The sequence below is a fragment of the Staurois parvus genome, unplaced genomic scaffold (genome assembly GCF_062004578.1).
Source record: "Staurois parvus isolate SC_StPar_1 unplaced genomic scaffold, SC_StPar_1.0 ptg000758l, whole genome shotgun sequence".
Taxonomy (NCBI): Eukaryota; Metazoa; Chordata; class Amphibia; order Anura; family Ranidae; genus Staurois; species Staurois parvus.
In genome coordinates this window covers 345463-362578 of record NW_028318554.1, presented here as the reverse complement: position 1 = coordinate 362578, position 17116 = coordinate 345463, and the positions used below count along the sequence as shown (strand labels likewise).

Genomic DNA, 17116 nt, shown 5'->3' with positions numbered 1-17116 from the left:
TGGAACAGCTAAGCAGCAAATGGTCTTCCAATAACATGGGCAAAGCTCGAGGAATAAGAAGAGATACGATGGTGCAGGACGTTTAAAACCAGTAAAATTTTATTAGTAAAGTATTGCACTCACAAAGAAGGTGTCTAGCCGACACCAGCAATGGCAGCCTCTAAAATGCCACATCCACAAGGGAAAAACCAAGGGACGGACCTCCTGCACCGCGATCAACACAGCCGACAGCTGGGAGGAACGTTCCAACGGCACGTCCACTAGGCCAGGCCCAGTGCAATACTTTACTAATAAAATTTTACTGGTTTTAAACGTCCTGCACCATCATATCTCTTCTTATTCCTTAGCTGTTCCATATGTGCTGATTGGATCACTATTGGTTGCTGTTCCTCTCCTGGGATATCCTGCAGATCATCGCTCCCAGAGCAAAATGCTATCATGCTGGTTTATAATATAATCAGCATATAGCTCTGGTGAGTGCATTCATTTCATCTGGTGTCGGATTTGCACACGGGTGTTTGTTTCAAGATTGACATTAAGTTGATATCGGATTATCACTGTTTATGGTGGCTGGACTTATGTTTATATTTATTATTTCATTTATTTTTATTATTTATCCTTGCATGTTTTGTGAATAATTAGCGCACTTTTTATTTGTACACCAACTGTAATTGATACCTATTGGAGCGGAATATACTGCGCACAACAATATGACTGGATACCATTGTAAATATTTACCTTACATCCAAACGGTTAATAACACCAGACCAAATCGAATACCATACCATTTTAGATGAAATGACGGCATCTCCTAGATTGTAAACTCAAAAGAGCAGGGCCCTCAATCCCCTCATGTTTTGCATTGTATTGGTATTGTTCTGTCACATGTTCTGTCCCCCTTTGTAATGTACAGCGCTGAGCGAACTATTGGCGCTTTATAAATACTGTATAATAATAATACAAAGAGGCATTGTAGTTTGATCATAAGCCTGTCAACTTGAATATATAAACTCTGTTAAGGAAATGGAGTTACCCCATGAAAAAAACTAACTGGATAGTATAATCTATCTTGTTACAGACATGTAATACAGGTACACTCATCCACAGGCTAAAATGTCAGCCTCTTATGGATAAGCCCCATACATCACCATATCCATCAAAAATACCTCACTGTCTTGAGGAATGCAAATGGTGCACTGTAAAACGCAGTACAGACCTTTCCAAAAAAAAGGGGGAGAGGAGAGAGGAGTGAATACCATGCCTTCCTCTGGATCAACTGTGGGTATAGGATTATAACTTTTTTTTTATTTCTATGGTTGAACTGGATGGACTTTTGTTTTTTTTCAGACTAACTATGTACCTATGTAACCATGTGCATTCAAAAAGTGCTCCCAAAAAAGGAAAAGAAAAAAACTCTACATGATTTGCTCCAGAAAACAGAGCTTCTTCAGGAGTATAAATGAAAAACAATCGACCTGGAGAGAAAATAGCCTAATAACATTCATTCCCCCTCCTCCCCACAATTGTGCATGCACTTTCCCAGACAAATACTGTAGCTCTGCAGATTTTTGCTCACCAGGACAGAGTGAATCTCTCCACGGGAGACACAGACAGCAATAAAAACCTGGCGGGGGCTCTGCCCATTTCCTACTCCATCTATCCAATTAAAAAATGGCTTGAAATAAACGGTAATTATATTTTTGTTTTTATATATTTTTTTCTTTTTTTTATTGTATCTTACTTTTTTTTGTCTGTAAAGTCTCCACATAACGTGATTATATCCCATTCCGTCAATCCCGGGTTCCATAAACGTTGCACACAGTTCCAATGGTGACATTTTCATATACAGGATTAATAATGTTTCTCCTCGGAATGTGAGGCTTCTCATGTTTTATTTAGCATTCCCTGAATTTTAAATGAAAACTAATTAAGCAGCCAGTAATTGTTCTGGAAGGGAAGGAGGGGAAGACTTTCTGGCTTACAATGACATTTTCAGGGATTGCTAAAAATAAAATGAAAGTTATGTCACACAATAGAGCGGAGGCGGGTATTTAGGAATATGAACGCTGACGTTTTTGTTGAAACGAAAAACACTATTTTTGTGAACGTATAGAGTTGTTTGATTTTTTTGAAGGTCGTAGGAGTTCGGCAAAGGCAGGAGTCAAAAAAGTTAAGAAAAATTAGCTTTTGAGATTTTTTTTTTTAGCATGTCATAACTCCAAAGAACTTTACAGAAACCAATAATTTATCATATAGCGACCAACAAGAGATCATTTTTATTATTCAACCTCCTGGCACCCATGTAATGTATTTGTGTGACCTCAAAGAGGGTGGGCTTGAATACCCACATGCCACACATATGCATCAATGCAGCTGAGATTTGGTTTAGAAAGCACTCTCGCTGTGCGCTCCCAGCACAGTGACTGAGCTCTTGGTCTCTAACAATGATCGGGATCTGTTACTGATCATGTGGCCATTGTGACAGCCAATCGCAGTGGACACATGATCAGGTAGTCCTTTCCGTCCTTGGGTATAAAGACCCCCTTAACCGCTTAACGACCACCCTAGAGCAGATATACGGCTACAGGACGGCACCTGTGCGCAGAATCACGTATATATGTAATTCTGTACTTCCGGGTAGGGGGCGCGCACGAGCGCCCTACCCACGCCACCATTCGCGGCCACGGATGTCAATCACTGGGTAGTGGCCGGTAATTACCCGCCGGCGCCCCGTGATTACCCAGCATCTCCGATTACAAATTGTGTACAAACAATCTTCCTTCCTGTCAGCTTGAACACACTGCTCAGGATCGCTGTGCACAGTACAGCCATCCCGAGCAGTGTGCTTACACCCCTCCCCCACACCCCCTGTAAAACACTCCGAGCACACAGTTAACCCTTTGATTGCCCCTCACATTAACCCCTTCCTGCCCAGTGCCATTAATACAGTGTCAGTGCTTTTTTTTAGTGACACCAAGTTAGTCCCCCCCCCAGTGTCAGAATGTCCGCCGCAGTCCCACTAAAAGTCGCTGATCGCTGCCATTACTAGTACAAAAAAAAATCCTATTATCTATACCACCATTTGTAAACGCTATGACTTTCAAGTAAACCAATTAATTTACACGTATTGGGATTTTTTTCAGCAAAGACATGGAGCAGAATACATTTTGGCCTAAATTTATGACGAAATTTGATTTTTTACATTTTTTTACTGGACATGTTTAATAGCAAAAAGTCGAAAATATTGTTTTTTTCTCAAAATTGTCGGTCTTTTTTTGCTTATAGCACAAAAAATAAAAAACACAAAGGCGATTAAATACCACTGAAAGAAAGTTCAATTTGTGGGGAAAAATTACATACATTTAATTTGGGTGCAGCATTGCATGACCGCACAATTGTCAGTTAAAGTAACGCAACGCCGTAACACAAAAAATGGTCTGGTCAAGAAGGGGGGTAAGTCCTCAGGAGGGCAAGTAGGTAAAGAAATGTCAGGACTGGAAGGGATGATCAGGCGGTCTTTCCCACCCCTGGGCATAAAGACCTTGTTAAAGGGACGCTGGGACTGGGCAGGAAAAAAAACGTGAATGTGAATGAGCTGTCATAGACAGCTCCCGGTCTCTAGTAATGATTGGCAGCCAGCAGGACCAGCTCCTGATCATGTGGCCACTGTGACAGCCAGTCACGGTGTGCACACGATCAGGCAGTCCTTCCTACCCCCGGGTGTAAGGACCCTGTAAAAAGGACAACATACAAGTAAGTTTTATTAACCATTTCATCACCGACTTCCCTTAGCTATTTTTTTTTTTTTTTTTAACATACAAGTTATAAAAAAAGAGAATAAGAAAAAAAAATGCAAGTACTTTTTTATGCAATTTCTCCCCGGGCGCTCACTATATTCTTCTTTTTACACTTTTTAAAAACCACTTCATCACCTTCTACCCTTAGCTTAACTTATTCCCAGTGAATTACATACAAGTTTTAAAAAAGAGAAAAAGAAAACAGAGAAATAAAGCAAGCACTTGTATTAACCATTTCATCACCGACTTCCCTTAGCTTTTTTTTTTTTTAACATTCAAGTTATAAAAAAAAAAAAGAGAAAAAGAAAAAAAAATGCAAGTACTTTTTATTTTTTTATGCGATTTCTACCCGGGCGCTCACTATATTCTTCTTTTTAAACTTTTTGAAAACTGCTTCATTGCCTTCTTCCCTTAGCTTAACGTATTCCCAGTGCAAAAGAATTACATACAAGTTTTAAAAAAGAGAAAAAGAAAACAGAGAAATAAAGCCTTTAGATTGTAAGCTCCACGAGCCGGGCCCTCCTATTCCTTCTGTACTGAAATGTATTGTAATTGTACCGCCCCCCTTATATTGTAAAGTGCTGAGCAAACTGTTGGCGCCATATAAATCCTGTATAATAATAATAAAGCAAGCAGTTTTATTAACCACTTCATCACCTTCATCCCTTAGCTTTTTAGAAAAAAAAATCACATACAAGTTATAGAAAAATAGAAAAATTAAATAAAAATCAGTTCTGCCCTTCATTCATTTATAAGAAAAAGATACAGTTGTCGCCATTTTTCATACATGGGTGTTCTGCGTAAATTGTAACATTTTTACCAATAAATAAAACTGCCAATCGCTGGACCCAAACACCGTCGCATGAGAGAGGAGAGAAGGTTATCAACCTAATGCCATTCATCCCTGACACAGAGGATATGCAGGGCTGACACCAAGAAATTCTAGTTTCCCTTTAAGCATCTGACATCTGCAATCTGTAGATGAAGGTCTGCAGGAAGAGCTCCTCATCCCATCAGACTATGAGCCCCGGGTTCACACTGATGCGGTGCGGAATTTGTAGCGTTTTCTGTGTGAATTCCACACCGCATCAGATTTGCACCCCGTTCATGCGAAACGCTGCGGGTGTGTATGTTAAGTTAACAACACCTTGAAATTGGTCCGCAAAACGCGGTGCGATGTGCAGAATCGGATCACATAGGTGTGAACACCCATGGGATCCGATTCTAGTGCGGACCCAAAAAAGGGTCCTGCACCTTTTTGGTGCGGGTTTGGTGCGATTACAGCCATACAAAATGTACGGCTCCATTCGCACCGCACACAAATCTCGTGTGATTTGCACAGGAATGCGGTGCGTTTCCTGTGCGAATCACATGCGATATACCGCAATGCATATATGTGAACCCAGGCTTAATCCTCATTGCGTGAGCTAGGAGCGTGCAGCTGTACGCGCTCCTAGTTCTGCGATGGCACTGTCACCAGGGGTGTACTGTATTTACCCCAAGGCAAACAAGTCATTTGCCTAGGGCAGCATTTTTCAGGGGGGCAGCAGCATTTTTCAGGGGAGCAGCGCCATTCCCCGAAAGAAGGAAAGGAAGAAGGGACACACGCAGCACAGGGATCAGGTGGGATCTGAGAGAGGCTGCGGGCTGCTTGATGGTGTATGCAGAGCCTGACTTTTGTTCCCGGGGATGTCCGGAGCTGTGAAGGTGAGTGTCTCATCTCTTGCCGGGCTGGGGTGGTAGTGTACTGGGGACGGTGGTAATGGAAGGCCCTCTTGGGTGAGGGTGGGGGGGGGGCTGGGGTGTTGTTGGTCAACGTCAGGGTCTCTCCATGGGGGGGGGGGGGGGCGCCAATTTTTGTGTTGCCTAGGGCAGCACAAAACCTAAATACACCACTGACTGTCACTGCATCAATCTGATTCCAAATCATGTGATCACTGTACTAGCCAATCCTAGCAATCCCTGGAAGCTTGTTATTAAGTGTGCGCATAGAAAGAGATACCCTGTTAGATGGCACTGCAGCATTAAAAACAAAAAAAAAAAGTAAAAGTTAAAAAGTTTTATTAAAAGTATGAATAAAATAACCTAAAATGCATTTTTGGCCTATTGTCAGGTGATAATGAAAAGAATTTAGTTAGGTAAATTTGTCAGAGTTTTCCCCGGGTTCACACTTATGCGGATTTCAGCGTGTTTTCCAGTTTGCAGAAACGCACTACAGTCCATTTAACATGATTTCCTATGGATCTTTTTCACATCTGTGCGTTTTTAGCCAGTGCCTTTTTTTTAAAAGGGGCGGGGACTTTTTTTTCCCATCAGCAGACTGCGTTTTGCATGTATTAGACTTCAAAGGACTCGCGCCAAAAACACAAAAACAAAAAAAAGTTATGCGTTTTTTTAATGCGTTTTTGCAGTTTGCAGGGTTTTTTTTGCTAATTCATGTAGTGTGACTTTGATGCAACTTAACACTCTCTGGCACTCAAGTAGCATCAAAGTAGTGCAGGAACCATTATGTGTCCAAAGTCGCAGTGGCGTCCCTAGGCAGGTGCAGGGGGAGCGCGCCGCAGCAGGTGACACCTACCGCACGGGGTGACACCGGACCCGCTCCACGAAAAGGAAAGTTGTAAAGCAAGCCGACGATCCCCGCAGGATAGATTGGATCTGCGGATTGAGCATAATGGATCGAGTCTGATCCATTATGCTCCCCAATTCGTAGATCCGATCCATCCTGCGGGGATTGTCGGCTTGCTTTACAACCAGGGGCGGACTGACCATTCGAGAACTCGGGAACTGCCCGAGGGCCCAGGGTCAGTAGGGGGCCCCATGAAATGCCCCTGGTACCTTTTGTAGGCTTTTTTTGAGTGTGGGCAAGGACACAGGGGCCCCATTATCCACTATTGCCCGTGGGCCCTATGAGTTGTCAGTCCCGTTTACAACTCACCTTTTCGTGGAGCGGATCCGGAGTCACGCCGTATAGGTTGCATGCCGACGATCCCCGCAGGATGGATCGGATCTGCGGATTGCTGAAGATAATGGATCGGACTCCGATCCACTATGCTCAATCCGCAGATCCGAACCATCCTGCGGGGATCGTCAGAGGGGGTGTCACCAAGTGTTATCGCACCGGGTGACACCAACCCTACGGACGCCTCTGCAAAGTCGCATTTTTCTTGGCTAATAGGAAAGTATGACAGTTCAGTTCATGAGTTTGATTCGACTTGAGTGGCAGAGAGTTTAAAGTCGCACTACATGAACAGAACTGTCATATTTTCCAATTAGCTAAAAAAAAAACACAAAATGAGAAACACATCAAAAATGCGTGTTCAAAAATGCAAAACGTGGCATAAAAATGCATCAACCACAACCTCCGTAGATGTGAATCTAGCCTTAGGGGTGCATTTATAAAAAGAAAAACTTGCACAGCGGTTTGAAAATCCATGTAAATTTGTTCTGTGCAATTAGGGAAAAATGAAATGTTCTCAGACTATATTCAGTGCAGATCAAATGCGTGTATGGGGAAAATACTGCATTATGGTAACTAGATGAAGCGGAGGAGCGTATTTAGTTCCTATGATAGATAGCGCCATCTAGTGGCCATAATGAGGTGTTTTCATCCAATCGCACCATAGATCAGGGGTCTCCAAACTTTCTAAACAAAGGGCTGGTTTACTGTCCTTCAGACGTTAGGAGGGCTGGAGTGACCAGTGAGAGCAGAAAATGTCCCAGTAGGAGTAAAAAAAAATTACATAGCGCTTGTAGTCAGTGGAAGGAGGAATAGTTTCCAGTCATTGGTATTAGTTGGAGGAATATCGCCCCATCATTGGTATCAGTTGGAGGAATATCGCCCCATCATTGGTATCAGTGGGAGGAATAGTGCCCCATCATTGGTATTAGTTGGAGGAATATCGCCCCATCATTGGTATCAGTGGGAGGAATAGTGCCCCATCATTGGTATCAGTGGGAGGAATAGTGTCCCATCATTGGTGTCAGTGGGAGGAATAGTGTCCCATCATTGGTGTCAGTGGGAGGAATAGTGCCCCATCATTGGTATCAGTGGGAGGAATAGTGTCCCATCATTGGTGTCAGTGGGAGTAATGCTGCCCCATCATTGGTATCAGTGGGAGGAATAGTGTCCCATCATTGGTGTCAGTGGGGGGAATAGTGCCCCATCATTGGTATCAGTGGGAGGAATAGTGCCCCATCATTGGTATTAGTGGGAGGAATCGTGTCCCATCATTGGTATCAGTGGGAGGAATAATGCCCCATCATTGGTATCAGTGGGAGGAATAGTGTCCCATCATTGGTGTCAGGGGAAGGAATAGTGCCCCATCATTGGAGTTAGTGGGAGGAATAGTACCCCATCATTGGTATTAGTTGGAGGAATAGTGCCCCATCATTAATATCAGTGGGAGGAATAGTGCCCCATCATTAATATCAGTGGGAGGAATAGTGCCCCATCATTGGTGTCAGTGGGAGGAATAGTGCCCCATCATTGGTGTCAGTGGGAGGAATAGTGCCCCATCATTGGTATCAGTGGGAGGAATAGTGCCCCATCATTGGTATTAGTTGGAGGAATAGTGCCCCATCATTGGTACCAGTGGGAGGAATAGTGCCCCATCATTGGTATCAGTGGGAGGAATAGTGCCCCATCATTGGTGTCAGTGGGAGGAATAGTGCCCCATCATTGGTATCAGTGGGAGGAATAGTGCCCCATCATTGGTATTAGTTGGAGGAATAGTGCCCCATCATTGGTATCAGTGGGAAGAATAGTGCCCCATCATTGGTATCAGTGGGAGGAATAGTGCCCCATCATTGGTATTAGTTGGAGGAATAGTGTCCCATCATTGGTATTAGTGGGAGGAATAGTGTCCCATCATTGGTATCAGTGGGAGGAATAGTGCCCCATCATTGGTGTCAGTGGGAGGAATAGTGCCCCATCATTGGTGTCAGTGGGAGGAATAGTGCCCCATCATTGGTGTAAGTGGGAGGCATAGTGTCCCATCAGCCATCAGTGGTGTCACTGAAATGAATAGTGCCCCATCATTGGTGTCACTGGGATGAATAGTGCCCCATCATTGGTGTCAGTGGGAGGAATAGTGCTCCATCATTGGTGACAATGGGAGGAATAGTGCCCCATCATTGGTGTTAGTGGGAGGAATAGTGCCCCATCATTGGTGTCAGAGGGAGGAATAGTGCCCCATTATTGGTGTCAGGGGGAGGAATAGTGCCCCATCATTGGTGTCAGGGGGAGGAACAGTGCCCCATCATTGGTGTCAGGGGGAAGAATAGTGCCCCATCATTGGTGTCAGGGGGAAGAATAGTGCCCCATCATTGGTATCATAGGAAGGAATAGTGCCCCATCCTTGGTATTAGTTGGAGGAATAGTACCTAACTGTTTGTATCAGTCAGTGGGAAGAATAGTGCCCCATCATTGGTGCCAGTGGGAGGAATAGAGTCCCATCATTGGTGTCAGTGGGAGGAATAGTGTCCCATCACTGATATTAGTGGGAGGAATAGTGTCCCATCAGCCATCATTGGTGTCACTGGGATGAATAGTGCCCCATCATTGGTGTCACTGGGATGAATAGTTCCCCATCATTGGTGTCAGGGGGAGGAATAGTGACCCATCATTGTTGTGACTGGAAGGAATAGTGCCCCATCATTGATATTATTGGGAGGAATAGTGCCCCATCATTGGTGTCAGTGGGATGAATAGTGCCCCATCATTGGTGTCAGGGGAAGGAATAGTGCCCCATCATTGGTGTCAGGGGAAGGAATAGTGCCCAATCATTGGAGTTAATGGAAGGAATAGTACCTAACTGTTTGTATCAGTGGGAGGAATTGTGTCTCATTATTGATGTCAATAGAAGGAAAAATGCCCCATAGTTGGTACCAGTGGAAGAAATGGTGCCTCCTTGTTGGTATCAGTGGAGGCCACTGCCTTAGAATCATAGAGTTATTGTCAAGTTGACCAACGCATACTGCTACTGCTAAATGTGGCCTCCACGCTTCAATGAACCGGGCTCGGGAAAGGCACAGGAACAATCATGCAAGACAGAAAAAAGCAGAACGCAATGCATGAAGCGTGTTTGACTGTTTCTATGAATAAAACATAAATAACACTCACAAGCATAAAAGAGAAAGCCAGCATGTAGACATGAAACTCCCCTGACTGACCGGAACTCCAAGAATTCCCATTAGTCAGAAGAGTTCTGTGTCTGTATGTTGGCTCTTTTCTGCGTGTGAGTATCATGAATGTTTTATTCATGATACATGGTCATGCGTGCTTCTGTCTTGCTTGCTATACCAGACCACCCTATGTGTTGTGCTGCAAGGGCTGTTGGCCAAGGTGTTGTTTTAAAGTGATAATAAACTCCAGATTTTTATTTTCACCCACAGATAAGATTTTAATAAAACCTACCTGTAGGGTAAATACAAACGTGCGCCATTTAGGAGATATTTGTGTGGTTGGCAGCAGTTGACGTCACTGGCGCATGTACTCTGAAGGATTGACATATCCGTGCCATTCCTTCAGAGCTCTGTACCGCGGCCGTGACGCCAACACGCATGTGTGAGAGTGACGTCATCGCGCTTCGAACCTGTAAGGAGGACCAGGTGAAGATGGAAGCCTTTTCTGCGGTGACAGCTCTTCACTGGAGGACTTCGTTTCAAGGTAAGTCTTTCATAATGTGCTAATATGTGATACATACTAGCATATTATGGGATTTTTATTCTAAACCTGGAGAGTGCAAAATCGGGTGCACTTGTGCATAGAAACCAATCAGCTTCCAGGTTTTCCGGCCAAAGCTTAATTGAACAAGATGAGGTTGAAGCTGATTGGCTCCCACGCACAGGTGCACAAGATTCTGAGTGAACCAGCTTTAGTAAATCTCCCCCTATGCCTTTATCTGACAGGGATAATTTTTTAATTTTTTTTTTAACCACTTCAGTACTGGGCACTTTCACCCCCTTCTGTAAGATGAAAGTGCTTCATTCTCTTGTTTGTCTTGCTCAGCCGTAAGATTAATTGTGAAGATGTACAGACATCAAAGAAAAACCCTTGTTGCGTTTTGCACAAAGTGCTTAAAGTGTTATTAAACCCCGGACCCTGCATTCACTATATCTGGTCCCCCCGGACCCTGCATTCACTATATCTGGTCCCCCCGGACCCTGCATTCACTATATCTGGTCTCCCTGGACCCTGCATTCACTATATCCGGTCTCCCCGGACCCTGCATTCACTATATCCGGACACCCTGGATCCCGTATTCACTATATCTGGTCTCCCCGGACCCTGCATTCACTATATCCGGTCTCCCTGGACCCTGCATTCACTATATCCGGTCTCCCTGGACCCTGCATTCACTATATCCGGTCTCCCTGGACCCTGCATTCACTATATCTGGTCTCCCCGGACCCTGCATTCACTGTATCTGGTCTCCCCGGACCTTGAATTCACTATATCTGGTCTCCCCGGACCCTGCATTCCCTGTATCTGGTCTCCCCGGACCCTGCATTCACTATATTCAGTCTCCCCGGACCCGGCATTCACTATATCCGGTCTCCCCGGACCTTGCATTCACTATATCCGGTCTCCCCGGACCATGCATTCACTATATCTGGTCTCCCCAGACCCTGCATTCACTATATCTGGTCTCCCCGGACCCTATATTCACTATATCTGGTCTCCCCGCACCCTGCATTAACTATGTCCAGTCTCCCCGGACCCTGCATTCACTATATCTGGTCTCCCTAGACCCTGCATTCTCTATTTCCGCTCTCCCCAGACCCCGCATTCACTATATCCAGTCACCCTGGACCCTGCATTCACTATATCTGGTCTCCCAGGACCCTGCATTCACTATATTCGGTCCCCCTGGACCCTGCATTCACTATATCTAGTCTTCCCGGACCCTGCATTCACTATACCTGGTCTCTCTGGACCCTGCATTCACTATATCTGGTCTCCCAGGACCCTGCATTCACTATATCTGTTCTCCCCGGACCCTGCATTCACTATATCTGGTCTCTCTGGACCCTGCATTCACTATATCTGGTCTCCCAGGACCCTGCATTCACTAAATGCGGTCTCCCTGGACCCTGCATTCACTATATCTGGTCTCCCAGGACCCTGCATTCACTATACCTGGTCTCTCTGGACCCTGCATTCACTATATCTGGACTCCAAGGACCCTGCATTCACTATATCTGGTCTCCCCGGATCCTGCATTCAATATGTCTGCTCTCCCCGGACCCTGCATTCACTATATCCAGTCTCCCACAGTACACACAACATGGAAATGCAATTATATTAGAGCAGTCTTCTGACTTCTATCAGTGTCTTGCACAGCACTGGTTAAAGCTTGTAGGAGGAGTTTTCATTCTCTCCTGATTGTCCTTTGAGGCTGCCTGACCCCTGACCCTCTGTCTGGACAGTGCTGATTAGCCCTGTGTTGATCACATGCACTCTCCCAAGAAAAAAAAAACGTATCTAGCAATATACACCAAACTGAATATATGCAGAGTGATTCCACAAAAATCTTATCAGAATATAAGAGCAGGACACTGGAAGAAGGGGAGGATCAGAGAAGTCAGAATCAAACAGCATATTTACACAATGCAGAGGATTAACCCCTTAGGTTCCACAGTGAGTATAACAAGCATGCTTTACTGCATCTACAGACTGATTTTACACAGTTACATAGTTAGTCTGGCTGAAAAAAAGACAAAAGTCCATCCAGTTCAACCATAGAAAAAAAAAAAGTTAGAATCGTATACCCACAGTTGATCCAGAGGAAGGCATTTACTGAAGGAATTTACTGTTGTGAGTTTAGTAACACTTTAATCTTAAGGACCAGACCAGGTCTGGATGGACCACAGCAGAGAAGACCCATCTAAAAGCAGTACTAGGAGAGTAATCAAACACATTTCAGTCTTGTGGAACTTACTAGCGGCTTAGGAAGGTACTCAAGGTCTGGTTCCTTCGGATACCGAGCACCACCTGCCGATTCAGGTAGACAAAGAAAGCGCCAAGGAACCCGCAGCAGATCCTGCAAGGACAAAGAAATATGGTATTATATCCTGGGTCAGACCATGCCATCACCAACTATACATAGGTGTAGGGTTCAAAGAAGGGCAAGTACAATGACTGAATGGAAGGAAGGTAAGAAAAACTCAACTGGTCTAGCTTGGATGAAACTCACCTTAGAAGTCATCAGATTAACAAATGTACACAAGGTCAATATAACAATCTGAAAACTTAACTTTAGTTCTGGACAGGGTGGTGGGAAAGCCTCCAAAATTTCTACATTTCTAACCCTTCGCAATTCTATCCAATGCTAGAACAAATGTTTTGGCTACAGTTCTGCTTTAAAGCTGAATTCCAGATATGGCAGTTTTCCATAGTTGTGCTTGGACCAATGGAAGTATGTATGTGTCATACCTGTGATCCCAATGGAAGCTGGAAATCACTTTTGTAGGCACCACTACTACAGTGATCTCCACTAGTTTCCAGGACCTGTGCCATTCTGAAAACAGGAGGTTGCATGCTTGGATGCCATTAAAGGAACTCTTTGCATCTTCTTACCAGGGGCGGACTGACCATTTGGAAACTACTGGTCTCAAAGCCCAACCCTGTACTGGGACAACTACACTCTCAGTAAACATAATTTTGATTAATTTAGTAAGTGTCTCTTAGTCCTCATTCTAGTACTGAGCAGGGGCGGACTGACCATTCGGACACTCGGGGCACTGCCCGAGGGCCCGGGGTCAGTAGGGGGCCCCATGAGATACCCCTGGTACCTTTTTCATAGGCTTTTTTGAGTGTGGGCAAGGACACAGGGGCCCCATGATCCCCTATTGCCCGGGGGCCCCATGAGTTGTCAGTCCGCCCCTGCTTCTTACCTGCTTGCCACCCACCCACAGTACATTTACTGCAGATGAGCGGCACAGTGATGTACTGGTATGTAGCCCAGGACATGCGCACTAGTGTGCCCCCTGGGCTGCACAGGGGTGCGATCCTGTGACTGCTGTGTGAAGTGGACACATCGAATCATGGTGGACAGGGTATCATGTGATCGCTATGATTGGTCATAGGGTGCACATGATCACTGGGCTGCACAGGGGCATAATCCTGTGACTGCTGTGTGAAGTTGACACATCGAATCATGGTGGTCAGGGTATCATGTGATCGCTATAATTGGTCATAGGGAGCACATGATCACTGAGCCGCACAGGGGCACGATCCTGTGACTGCTGTGTCCAGTGGACACAGCGAATCATGGTGGTCAGGTTATCATGTGATCGCTATGAATGGTCATAGGGAGCACATGATCACAATGTAAGCAAAACAGTCATGGATGGCTTCCATTCATGACTGTTTTGCTTACTATTGTGATGCTGTGATTGGCCCACCGCTATCACATGGTACCTGGGTACCCTGTACCATGTGATTAGCTGTACCAAATCACAGAAGGTCAACAGCAAGCAAGATGTCATGAATGGAAAACCATTCATAACAGTTAACTATTACTCTTAACAGTGATTGTCACTGTCATGAGCAATAACAGTGTAAAAAAAAAATCTCTGATAACCCCCCCACACACACGCATACACTCACACACTGTGTTGATACTGAACTACTGTCATGAAAGCATGTAAACAAAAAAAAACAAAAACAAAAAAATGTGTGTGTGTGTGTATATATATATATATATATATATATTTATAATTTTTTTTTTGTTCAATTAAAAAAATTAAAATAAAATTATATATATATATATATATATATATACACACACACACATTTTATTTTATTTTTTTTTAATTGAAGAAAAAAATATTCATTGTAAGAAATATGTACAAGAAAAAATGTGAAAAACATTTTTTTATTTAATTTCTTAATTTTCCAAACATTGTGATAATATTACAGCTTCAAAAAACTTACCGTGCCTCTTACCAAATACCGTGGACAGTCTATTTTCCAAAAAGAGGTAATTTGGGGATATTTGTACTGTCCTGGCATTTTAGTGCCTCAAGAAATGAGATCAGTACATCAGGATTGGTCAGTTTTCAAAAATACATATACCATAGTTTGCAGAGTCTATAACTTTCACACAGACTAAATAATGTACACTGGTTTTGGTTATTTTTACCAAGCAGAGCACATTTTGGCCTACATTTATGAACAAAGATTGTTTGCAAAATTTTATAATAGAAACCAAGAAAAACTATTTTTTCCCAAATTGTTTCTGTATTTTTTCATTTATATAGCAAAAAAAAGCAATGGTGATTTAAATACCACCAAAGGAAGGCTCTATTTGTGTGCAAAAAGTGCTATAAATTTCATTTGGGTACAATGTTGCATGGCTAAGCAACTGCCAGTTAGAATATGGGCACCACAGTGGCTAAATGGTTAGCACTTCTGCCTGGCAGTACTAGGTTCACTGATTCAAATTCCAACCACGGCACCACCTGCCTGGTGTTTGCATGTTCTACCTGTACCTGTGTGGGTTTCCTCCGGGTACTCTGGTTTCCTCCCACACTCCAAATACATGCTGGTAGGTTCATTGGATCCTGTCTAAATTGTCCCTAGTATGTGTATGTATGAATGTAAGTTAGGGACTTTAGATTGTACGCCCCTTGAGGGTTAGGGACTGATGTGAATGTACAATCTATATGTACTGTGTAAATTGACAGCGCTATATAAGTACCTGAAATAAATAAATAATAGCCCAGTGCCAAATAGCTAAAAATGCCCTGGACATGAAGAGGGTAAAACCTTTCCGAAAGGTCAAGTGGTTAATGAATGCGAAGTGTTTTCTGATTAGACAAGGTGGGGTGTTGACATTAGGATCTCCACCTCATCCAATCAGAGAACACTTTGTGTTCATTGAGTGCAGTGTTCCCTGAATGCAAGCCTTTGCAGAGTAGGTATTGTCCTGTGGCAGCACCCAGATATTGCAGAGTTCCCCTTTACACTTTAACATTTCTAGCAGCCTCTATTTACAAAAGTAAGGCCACCAGCTCACTTCCCTCTACCTTATTTCCTGTGAAGTAATGTGTTCTAATCTGTAGCTGGTACTCAAGGCCATATACTGCATAGTTTAGAAAGCCTTTTGAATGAACAGAAAGTGAAAGAGGAGAAATATGCATTGTGATGTAATTGTTGGTATATACACCATGTAAGAGGCTTTCGAAGGCACTTAGCTTTACAGACACTGTCAGCCTAAGTCCCAGCTGGTAAATGAAAGGTTTGTTTTCCTCAAGTTTGTGTCCGGAGTTTTACCTGGTGTTCCCAAAGTTGCTACTACAGTCCTTTGATCAATAAGTAGAAGTACAGCCGCTCATGACCTGTAACCTAGTGGAGATCACTGGGGTAGTGATGCCTACTAATATGATTTCCAGCCCACGAGTGGGCGCTCGCGCATCCAGATGCACACCTGTCACTAATACTGCCACCAAAAGAGCCATTTAAACTGGCTTCAGTCTTGTCTCATTGCTGTTTGGTCTGCAGCTTCTGAGTGTGTTTCTGATCCTTGTGCCCGACCTCTGATATTACCCGGCTTGTTCCTGATCCTTGTGCCCAACCTCTGATATTACCTGGCTTGTTCCTGATCCTTGTACCTGACCTCTGATATTACCCGGCTTGTTCCTGATCCTTGTGCCCGACCTCTGATATTACCCGGCTTGTTCCTGATCCTTGTACCCGACCTCTGATATTAATCGGCTTGTTCCTGATCCTTGTACCTGACCTCTGATATTACCCGGCTTGTTCCTGATCCTTGTGCCCGACCTCTGATATTACCCGGCTTGTTCCTGATCCTTGTGCCCAACCTCTGATATTACCTGGCTTGTTCCTGATCCTTGTACCTGACCTCTGATATTACCCGGCTTGTTCCTGATCCTTGTGCCCGACCTCTGATATTACCCAGCTTGTTCGTGATCCTTGTACCTGACCTCTGATATTACCCGGCTTGTTCCTGATCCTTGTACCCGACCTCTGATATTACCCTGCTTGTTCCTGATCTTTGTGCCTGACCTCTGATATTACCTGGCTTGTTCCTGATCCTTGTGCCTGACCTCTGATATTACCTGGCTTGTTCCTGATCCTTGTGCCTGACCTCTGATATTACCTGGCTTGTTCCTGATCCTTGTGCCTGACCTCTGATATTACCCGGCTTGTTCCTGATCCTTGTGCCTGACCTCTGATATTACCCGGCTTGTTCCTGATCCTTGTACCCGACCTCTGATATTACCCTGCTTGTTCCTGATCTTTGTGCCTGACCTCTGATATTACCTGGCTTGTTCCTTATCCTTGTGCC

The 17116-nt window shown here is 44.1% G+C and overlaps 1 protein-coding gene across 2 annotated transcripts in view; it reads right to left on the bottom strand.

The window, feature by feature from the left end:
• CLCN1 (chloride voltage-gated channel 1) overlaps nucleotides 1-17116 on the bottom strand; it is a 244992-nt gene that overhangs the window by 79950 nt on the left and 147926 nt on the right. For both annotated transcript variants that reach the window (XM_089654357.1, XM_089654356.1), the window contains exon 10: nucleotides 12743-12844. In XM_089654357.1, the coding sequence (XP_089510483.1) occupies nucleotides 12743-12844 (102 nt within the window). The remainder of the gene's footprint in view (nucleotides 1-12742; nucleotides 12845-17116) is intronic.